An 11,269-nucleotide genomic window follows, 5' to 3' on the forward strand; every position below is an offset into this window, starting at 1 on the left:
TCTATGGGACGAGTTGGACCGACGCCTCCGACAGCGACAACCACAGCCCCAGACCCTGCCCGAGCTGGCAGCAGCCTTGCAGGCCGAGTGGGCCACCATCCCCCGGGACGTCATCCGTACTCTGGTTGCTTCAATGGGCAGGCGGTGCCAGGCAGTTGTCAACACACGCGGAGACCACACCCGGTATTGACTCCAGATGACCTTGACCTTGGTGGTGTGTCCTATCACTTACTCACAATGGACTAGAGTGAATTGTGAACAATCCTGCAACATTTGGTAATTATCGGACTCACCATTCAATAATTAAATCAATTCTCCAAATGTTACGACAATGTGGTTTTGCGTTTCTTCTTTTGAAGAGTATATATTAGATACCACTGAAAATATTAACCTGTTTCGTTTAAGCTGCTTCATGGTCGTCATCGATTCTATTTAGATAAACGTTTCAAACAGTGTGCTTGACACGACACTAGTGTGACAGAACAGTGTTCTAGCTAGGATTTTGATGGGGCAGGGCGCTAATTTAATTGTAGGGCATTTTTAACGCAAAAATCTTATTTTTGAGGCAAGTGCTGGATATGATCGAATATTTTACATTCATAAATATCATACATGTATATGTAGAAATATCTATGCTGGTTTTAATTTACAAAACGTTTTTTGGAGGGAGAGGGGCAATCAATTTCTAAACCCAAATTTATTGTTCTTAAATTTGGATGTTTGATGAAACAGTACATTCATCGCCGAAAGCAATATTATTGTACTAATATACTAAATATAGACACTATTAAAAAAAAATCTGGTATGTGCCGTGGTATGTGCTATCCTGTCTGTGGGATGGTGTATATAAACGATCCTTGCTACTAAAGGAATAAAATAGCGGATGTTTCTCTAAGACTAAATTTCAAAATTACCAAATGTTTGACATCCAATAGCCGATTATTAATAAATTAAAATGCTCTAGTGGTGTCGTTAAATAAAATCAAACTTTAACTATTAAAATGTTTTACAAAAGGTTGGATCACCTAAAAAATCATATTCTTTTTTCTATTATATATAGTATTTACACCATTTAATATCATGCCCTAATGTAATAGTGTTGCTAGTTTACTCTGTGCCATATTATAAAGATACAATCAATGTGTCATTGATAAGGACTACTGACACCAGTTAAAACTATATGTATCTTGGTCTGGGTACTTGCAACGGCAAAAATTACTTTAAAAATTTCGCATTTGACGTTCTGCCGAAGTTTACCATGATGGCCTACTTTCAGCTAGGTGTTTGCTAGGTGGTGTGTGGTTATGTGCGTGACGGTGTGAGGATTACTTCGCATTCAAGCTTTGTAAGACCGCTCGTCTGCAATTATATCGACTAACAATAGAAGAAGAAAAAACATACCTACTATTACTATTACTGCTATCGGCCAAACAATGTATTGTCAAACGTCTTTTAGTTGGGAATTCAGACTCGTAACAACACTGTACACGCTTTGACAGGAAACAAGATTTTGTATTTTTATTTGACAATGAATTAGGGCAGGGCGGCAATAATCAAGGGCGGTGCGGAATCAAATACGACAGGGCGGCGCAAAACGCGGCCAGGGCGCAGCGCCCCTCTATTTATTGCTAGCTAGAACACTGCAGAATGTTGCGCATACATAGAAAATAATACATGAGTGGCCGTTGACACCATTTATCTCACAACGAGTTGTTTTAAAATGCATTTAACGAGCTAAAGCGAGTTTGATACGTTATCAAGCAACGAGTTGTGAGATAAATGGTATCTAACGGACACGAATGTATTATTCTATTTCTTACATATTCTCAAAAACCAGGTTTTAAACAAATTTTAACATCTTTTTCGACTAAACGTTATTTACAGCCGTTGCACTTGTAGCTGACTGACGCGTCACAGACAAAATGAATCTCAGGTTAACTATACGTCACAGTCTAATCGATTTCCTCGTGTAGTTTTTCATTGGGTGTATGGCATTGGTGACCTGGTTATCATTTAGGAGCAGCCAGCGTCCAGTTAACAACCATGTGTAATCAAAAAACCGCATAGTGTTCTCACCAACGGGTGTGTAAGAAAATAAAGCTATGGTTTTTATTATTAAACATTGGTGCGCTAAAGGCACGGCAGATTTCGCGCAATTGTAAATGGTGAGAAAAAAGTGACGAATTTATATATATATATATATATATATATATATATATATATATATATATATATATATATATATATATATATAATAATAATAATAATAATAAAACCCGTTTCTTTCGTTTAGAGCACATTGATTTATTAATCGTCAGCTGTTAGATGTCAAACATTTGGTAATTTTGACATATAGTCTTAGAGTTAAAGTTAATGTTTGGTTTGTTTAACGACACCACTAGAGCACATTGATTTATTAATCGTCAGCTGTTGGATGTGAAACATTTGGTAATTTTGACATATAGTCTTAGAGTTAAAGTTAATGTTTGGTTTGTTTAACGACACCACTAGAGCACATTGATTTATTAATCATCAAACATTTGGTAATTTTCTTTCACATGACATTGTTGGATTTTCCATATTGGCGCCAAAACCGGTTGACACTTTACTCCACCGCAACTGCTTTACTCGTATGACAAGCGTGTATAAAGTAAACTAAATTTTAAAATCGTGTTAAGTTTTTCATTGCTACGGACGTTTATAAGGTCGCTGACATCTCCGTGTCTGGTGACACCAAAGGTTAGCTTTTACATATTAAGGTCACATTGGCGGTTGCTGTTTGTGACGTGTGTTAAAGCCCAGACGTGACGAAACAGACAGTCACAGCATACGCACTCTCTCTCTCTCTCTCTCTCTCTCTCTCTCTCTCTCTCTCTCTCTCTCTCTCTCTCTCTCTCTCTCACACACACACACACACACAAACCCCTGTAAAAAGCAGGTATGTGTGCACAAACCTTAGCAGGGGGTGGTCTAGACAAAATGACCACTTTTTACAAAGTGGGCAGTTCAATACAAAATGGGAGTAGTAGTGGGGCTATATGGAGACATGACCTACTGACCTACTTACTCGTGACCTACTGACCCGACCTACTGACCTACTTAGACCAGACCACCGAGTGTATAAAAAGTAGCACCATTCTGAGCTGAACCACAAACATTGCAGCTGTTAGATAACTACATCGGATTGCGACTTCGACTTATCATTATTTGATTGCGAGAGAAAAAAGTAAGTATGTATTGTATTTGATAAATTTAACTACTATAGAGATGAGTAAGAATTGGTGGTAGAAAAATAAAATTTCTTTACCTAATTATACGTGGGATAACAAAGTTGTATTTAACGATGCAAAGGTGATGCGTTTATTATGAAACTCAGAAATGTGTCCCTAAATATACGAAACACATTTTAATATAAATCAAAGTTTTACCAGCGAAAAACGTACGTTATTTGGAGATTGAACACCATTTTTCGCATAAAACAGGAATGCTTTTGACGCATCGACATAGCTACAAAATAATTGCTGTATACTGGAGATAATGAAACGGTTAACAGACTCTACTTTCCTAATCAGCCGACGGTCGATTTAGCTATACCCAGGTTATTATTGGCCAAACATCATAACACAGTTTCATTTTATTTTTTTATTTAAAGTGTATCATGAAACTCTTGCAACGACCTAATGATCGTTGTAAGCATTCTTTTGTGTTCCTGTCGGTCCCTGGAAAAGAAGAAGAAGAAAACAGTAAATATTGATTTTGTTTTTTAACAGCTTTAAATATTTAACACGTAAAAAAAATCCCAGTTTAATGTCATTTAATCAGTATGTCTAGTCTTTGTATAAGAGAGAGAACATACACGCAATCACTCCACCTCCTTAATGCCAAATTGAACGCACTTGAACATTAATATCAAAAGCAATATTCAAAACAAAATAGCGTAATACAATAAAGCACAGTAGTAAAGTAACGAATGACTGTTAGCAGCTGTGTTCAAAGTAATGAATGATTGTTAGCAATGAATTTATAATCGTCATACTATGATGCGAGCAATCAATTCCCGCTATCATTCCCATATGGTAACTTAATTACCGTGACGAAAAAACCACATTTAAAAAAGATAACAACACCAGATGTCCCGCTCCTCGTCGTGGGTACAGACTCGGCAACGGGTCCCGGCCTTTGATGGTGGACAGTATCAACGGAGGGGGTGACTAAACCTTCATTGGATAAAGGCACTTTAAGTCAATGCGACTGACTGCCTAACACTAGATTTATCGTAACGCTCCAGAGGAACCACAATGAAGGCGGGAAAGCGCTCCTCCCCCTGGGTGGATAATAACATCATTGTCACCTATCGAGATGTTAACATACACACGCTAACGACAGTGGACAATACTTTTACAAATAAGTGGCGTTCTTTAGTAAAGACCATGAAATAACAGGTGCCGGAATACAGGTACACAGCTTTAACTAATTAAATATGTTTTATTGTTAAAGACCACCGTTCACCATTTCACCGCTCACCATTTCTCGTGACGTAAACAATGGAGCCAGCCACAAGACTATTAATTTGCGTATAATCATTATGACAAACGAAAACACTGTCCTTGTCCATCTACATAATATGAAGCTATTTACCCCCAAACAAGGAATAACCCTACCGTATCGTTTCGTTATGTAAATTAAATTATAATTATTTCTACATACGTCTTGTGGTTTTTTCCTTCTTATATAAATCTATAGTTGTTTATTCTCTATTTGTTAGGTATTCAAAACAAAATTTCACGAATATAGTAAGTAGGCCCGACTGAATGTGATTAAAAAATTGCGGTATTGAATTTCTAACAGTCACGCGTATTAACGTGTGTGTGTGTGTGTGTGTGTGTGTGTGTGTGTGTGTGTGTGTGTGAAGAAAGAACGCGTGACTGCAACTCAACGCTCCAACCTAACCTATGATCTTTTAACAAGTATTTTCCTAGAGTACAAGCCTTTATAGACAACCAGTGTATTATGTATGGTATATCAAAGGTCGTGGTATGTTCTGTCTTGTACACACAGCTCTTGCTACTATAAAGTAGCGGTAGAAATATCCAATCACAAATCTAGTCATAGAGTAAAAAACACAAAAACAAAGCTCCTCTGAACGTTCTATCCCCAAATGAGTGGGAGTGGGAACTATTTTCTCGTGCCCCTATCCACAGAGGTTCAGGCACGCCCACTACGGATTTAGCCTCTGACTTCGCCAGTGACTAACTCCGGAGCAGGGGGGGGGGGGGGGGGGGGTAAGTTTGAGGTGGGCGGAATTTGGAAGAAAGCCATTTAGTAAGGTCAACGCGAGCGCGGACCAAATAGCAGACACTTCGTAAACTTGAAGTACACCGAGTGGGAGCCGTGCTCTGATTGGCTGAATTTCGATTCCTCGGTGAAGCCTGTTTTTTACCTAAGTCTACAAAGAGTAACTGCATCCAAAAACATGTCCGGACTCTAAAATTTAACCCAAAATAGTTAAGACTGCACGGCCAAAAAGTTTTAAGGTGATTTTGAGCAATTGAACGGGCGCCAAAGTAAAATGCGTTAGACTACTTATAAAAAAATAAACATAAGAATTTTGAACTGCTTCCAAAACGTTTAAAGTCTAACTAGCCCAAAAGGAGGTTGTTACCTGTCCTAGCAAAGGTTGGCGTCTACGGCGAGCCGATGAAGTTAGTGACGTCGAGATGTGGGAGATCCTTCCGGTAGGGGGAGTCTGCTAGTAACTTGATGATGTGGCTATATTCGCTCCCCGCGATGGTTTTGAGGGCACGATGTAGCGACGGGTTGTCCATTTCTTTAAGAAGCAGCGCTTGATGGTAGATCCCCCTCCGGCGAATGGTGACGCAAACTGCGTTGATCCCCCTTTCATCCCGGATTCGGTGGACGGCGAAGTCCCCTTCATCAGGCTCGGTAGGTAGCGGATGGTACGCCTTGTGTTGTGGCTCACTAGTGAGTTGGCGCACGTCTTCTAGATTGGTCTTCATCAGCTGATGGTACCGCGGATGAAGTTTGCTGGCCTGAAGTGTCCATGGTTCCTCTGGTTGTTTCTCAGGCTTCGGCGGTTTGATGGGGCGACTTGGCTTGGCTGGTATGGCACTCGGAGGAGTGGTCGCCTTTCTCTTGATTACAGCCGTCTTCCGGGCCTGGGTCTCGGGTGTCGTCCGTTTAACCGGCGATAAGCCCTGTATCCCATGGTAGAAGGGCGGTGGATCAGGTCGTGTAGACGGCGGATCGCAGATGACTGTGTCCGGCGCGTCGACTTCCTCGGTGACTGTTGAAGGGACAGTGATGACTGGGGCCGGGGCCACTTCCATCTTCGTCTTCTTCTCCAGTTGAGTGGCGTTAGGCGGTCTAGCAGACGGAGTCGCTGCCGGTGGTTTAGCCACCGGTTTTGACTCCCCCTGCGCCGCCGCTGGCGCACGTCTCCTTTTCCTCCACCTTCCTTTCTTCGGTATGCGGTCTCCGTACACCAAGGTCACGGTCGCCCGTGACCCGGTGTACGAGACGCGGTATTCCATCAGGTTTCCGTAAGTTGCAATTAGTCCCCCCAGGTGGGGGGGGGGGGGGGGGGGGGGGGTAATTGCACAGCACACTCGACGACGTCTGATCGGATTGGCTGCATATTTGAAACTGATGATGGTTTTTTAACAGACGTCCTATTTATAGAGATCCTGCATATCTCCAGCGATCCGTGATCACTGACCATACGGTTTTTGCTTTCATCTGATCCAGGTGACTGTCGTCCAAAATGAAGGCTAACAAAGGGGTGTTTTGTTTCAATATACGTTTTCTAGCTCTATTCATCGCGGCAGGTGACAAGAGCATTTTCATCACGTTCAGATATTCATTGTTAGATTGTAAAAATCGACGTTTCTGTCCTGCTCCGATGTTAATACGTCTGTCCAACAACGATCGCCATCAAGGCCAACATTCATATCATTCAGTAAATTCAAAGTCATATGGTAATCGTAAATGTTCGTCATCAGTTTTAAATAATCATAATGTCTTAATACGTATTGGGGCCATGTTTCAAAACCAAAAAGGCTGCGATTTCACGTGTAGTGTCACCGTTACTGGTTCCATGATGAATGAAGCTGGATTGCCATTGGCATCCTGTATATAGATGTCGATTATCTGCACATCTTCCAGGTTCAAAGGTATGTAATGATACTGTTGAACACAAATGACCTTCACTTTTTATTTCCCATCAAATAAATACGTCTCAATAAGGGCTCTTTTCCTCCTCCCACGTGTGAGCTGTGACAAATATTTGAACACACGTATACGTCGCGACAGTCTGATTTCCTTGAGACTTCCCAATTCTGAATGGTGATTTTGGTGGTTGCTATGACCCACTTTTTACTCAGATATAACCTATCATACAGATTGACCCTAAAAGACCATGGTTCGTTGTCGGAAAAATAAGACGTGCTGTCTGTACTTCGAATCGTAATATACTTATCCATGGTGCTTATTGGTTTTGATCTTGGGATTTGGCAGCAAATAACCTAAGCTACTACTGAGTAGTGCTGTCCACGAGTTAGAATTTCCTCGATCAAGAGATAAGTTTATTATACACGTAATCACCACTACGTAAATGATGACGATCTGAGAGAAAAATACCGTTTCAGATGTGGCTACTCGTTTACCACAAAAATGTCCAAGTATCACCCGAATGACTTCGAGAAAGAGCTTGTGTCCCTGCAGTTTCTTCCATACTAATGAAAGTCAAACAGGTGTTGAGGTCTTATATACAACGTATATCGAACGACGTCTGCTTCTGGAATCCACGTATTGTACTTCTTAGAACAGTGAAGCCATTTCACCAACACTTCTTTTTTCTTGTTACGAGTTCTCTTTTTCACGATGTCTTGGATGCGGTATAACTGTTCTGGATGCTCTGTCACCTCTTGAAGTTCGGCAGCATAGAATGTCCCTTCGATGGCATCACCACTCCAATCCTTTAATTTGTACATGTCTTTACCTTGAGACCAGTATCTTTTCTCGACGGTAAATATTTCCCCAGACCATTTCTTTTGGTATTCACGATCGAAGGTACCACAAAGACGACTGACTCGTACTTTTTCACCTATGTCAAAAGTAAACTTTTTCTTCTTTTTCTGGATTATCTTTTTCGATTTGATCAGATACTGCGACAGACGGACCTCTTCTTCATTCGTTTTGTTTACACTGATTGGTGTTTGACCTATCATCCTATGTATGGTATGATTATAACTATGGTCGACTTTCTCTAACACATCCATGTACTTGTAAGTAAAGTTTTATAACATATAGCGATACAGGCGCATTTTAATGGTTTTAATGATCCGTTCTGCATAACTGGCTTTGGTTTCATTGAGCGAAAACAACTGCGTTATACCGTGTGACTTCCATAGATCTGTCAAAACGTCTGTCACGTGTTTGCCCGTTTTTGATTTGAGCGGCAGAACCCACAAGTATCTGGAGAACAGGTCAATTATCACCATGAGATATTTCACCCCATCATTATATTTAGCCAAACTGACCATGTCCATCAGGTCGGATTGCCAGTGGCTGTCTAAGCCTTCCACCGTATATGTATTACGCGGAAACTTTCGCCTCACTTGATGTGACATGGTATAGGTATCTTGACCTTTCAACCATTTCATAATCTGCGTTGGAGGAATTTAAAATTTATCCTCTGCTTTAACGGCTTGGTACAGTTTAACAGGACCTGCATAACTACCAGGATGTTTCGCATCGTAGTAAACAGATTCCAGGTACCGTTCCCATGGAGACATGGTTCTCGACTGACCGATAGATCATAAAGACATGCTATTTATAAACAACAGATTCGCAATATACAACACAAAATTTATTACTAAAACAGCAGAAATACACAAAATATATGACAAAACATAGCAAAAACATACAGGTGTTTCAAATGCGTTTGAACACATTGTTCACATAGGGACATCTCGGAGAGAGTCTGCAATGTTCCATCACCGGGTCGTGCATTCTCTGCCATTGGTAGGCTCGTAGCCCACAACAGTAACAGACGACGGCATCGTGATCTCCCGTGTAATAAAAACCCGCCTTGGCGAGTTCCCTCGGTTTCTGGCGTAACTGTATTGGCCACCACCCAAATGTCTGCATCCGCGTGTAGACGTGGCGCATTTCGGGACGATGGTAGAACAGGTAACGTCTCGAACAGCAGTCTTCTTCATCCCAGGCAGCGTCTGTTTTATATTCTCGAGCGGCATCTGTTTGATCCACGGCTTCTTTGATTTCACCATCTTCATTTTCATCCATATTTTCAAAGGCAGCATCCGTTTGATCCGTGAGATTTTCATCTTGTTTGGTAGTCACTCTTTTGATCGTATGTCTTTCTGAACATTTGCAGACCAAGACGTCGTCATCGTCGCTACTGCTGCTGCTACTAACACTGCTCGAATATCCCGATGCCATTTTCTTCGTTCCAGATAGAGTGCAACAAGACACAAAAATGTTAGAATCATAAAATGACGTTTATACCACAAACCACTTTTTATAGTCAAAAAATGTCTGTTACCACTGATGACACTCGTTCGGGTTGCAGAAGTTACACTGTAGAAATCCCATCTGATTATGATGGTCGTCTTGCATGGCGCAGGGCACGATCGAGTTCAGATCTGGTACAAAGTCACACATGACCGCGAAACAGTCTTTGAGTTTCTCCCATTGGTCTAGGTGAAGAAAACTTCCTTTCTTCGATGGCTTGATCGCGTTATCGCACCACCACCACCACTGTCGAATGTCTACACCGACAATGTTGTTGTCCACGCTCACGTACACGTTGGACCCAATATGACAAAACAACTTCTCCTCTTTCCTTTCCTTTAAGACTGCAATGGTGTCGTCTATCTGGCTCTTACTCGTACACAGTTCGACCCAGTGTTTAAGGGTTAGTGCAATACCTCGCTTCGTGGGTAAAGTGGCATTTTCGTCGTCACATTTCCTAATGTGAATGGCAATGTCCCCTTTCCACAGTTTGGCCACAACGTATACGTTACTTCCAAGTTCTATCTTGCATCTCGTATCGGTACTGCTTCCACTTGTCCAGCAGGCCATGTCAAATGAATTCAGTTCTCGTTCGTAGAGAGTGAATGAAGTTACTAACGGTGTTTTTATACTCTCAGGTCTGGTCTAAGTAGGTCAGTAGAAAGTAGGTCAGTAGGTCACGATAAAGTAGGTCAGCAGGTCACGAGAAAGTAGGTCAGTAGGTCATGCCTCCATACAGGCCCCACTACTACTAATGGGCCCCAGCATATGTCAGACACATATTTAGTCAGGGAGGAGGGGTCGAACCATGCTACACCGCAACATCTACTGAATGAAAGAAAATTCGCTTAGAGCATGAGGGGGGGGGGGGGGGGGGCGTAAGGCTCCTCTGCACACGCGACTGCCCAATTGTGGGTTGAATGATTAATTTTGCCTTTACGTAGAGCGAGAAATCCTGTTTGTTATTGCCACCTAATTACATTATATTGTTACACACCCCTCCTTGAGAACTTCTAAATACACGCCTGTATGTCATTGCGCACAATAAACAGTTAAAAGGTTTGTTTTGTTCAACGATACCACTGGAGCACATTGAATCATCGGCTATTGGATATTAAACATTTGATAATTCTGACTCGTAGTCATCAGAGGAAACCCGCTACGTTTTTTTCTAATGCAGCAAGGGATCTTTTATATGCAATTTCCCATAGAAATGAAAGCGCATACCACGGCCTTTGACCAATTGTGGTGCACTGGCTAAAACGAGAAAAACTCAATCAGTTGAATGGATCCACTGAGGTGGTTCGATCCTGCGACGCAAGCACCTCAGGCAAGCACTCAACCGACTGAGCTAAATCCCGCCCCAAATAGTAAACAGTAAAAGTAAAGTTTGTTTTATTTAACGAAGGGGGCGAGGCATAGCCCAGTGGTACAGCGCTCGCTTGATGCGCGGTCGGTTTGGGATCGACACAATCCCCCCCCCCCCCCGCCCCTTCAGTGGGCCCATTGCGCTATTCTCACTCCAGCCAGTGCACCACGACTGGTATGTGCTATCCTGTCAATAGGATGGTGCATATAAAAGATCCCTTGCTGCTAATCGAAAAGAGTAGCCCATGAAGTGGCGACAGCGGGTTTCCTCTCTCAATATCTGTGTGGTCTTTAACCATATGTCTGACGCCATATAACATAAAACATTTCCTTCCTTATTTAACGACGC

At 41.8% G+C, this 11,269-nt stretch overlaps 1 protein-coding gene across 1 annotated transcript; it reads right to left on the reverse strand.

Annotated features, from left to right (window-relative positions):
- Positions 1 to 7,751: 7,751 nt before the first annotated feature.
- LOC121379799 lies at positions 7,752 to 8,246 on the reverse strand. The gene has a single exon (XM_041508451.1). The coding sequence runs from the start codon at positions 8,244 to 8,246 to the stop codon at positions 7,752 to 7,754; it is 495 nt and encodes a 164-aa protein (XP_041364385.1).
- Between the last annotated feature and the right edge of the window lie 3,023 nt (positions 8,247 to 11,269).

This window comes from Gigantopelta aegis, chromosome 8, assembly GCF_016097555.1.
Source record: "Gigantopelta aegis isolate Gae_Host chromosome 8, Gae_host_genome, whole genome shotgun sequence".
NCBI lineage: Eukaryota > Metazoa > Mollusca > Gastropoda > Neomphalida > Peltospiridae > Gigantopelta > Gigantopelta aegis.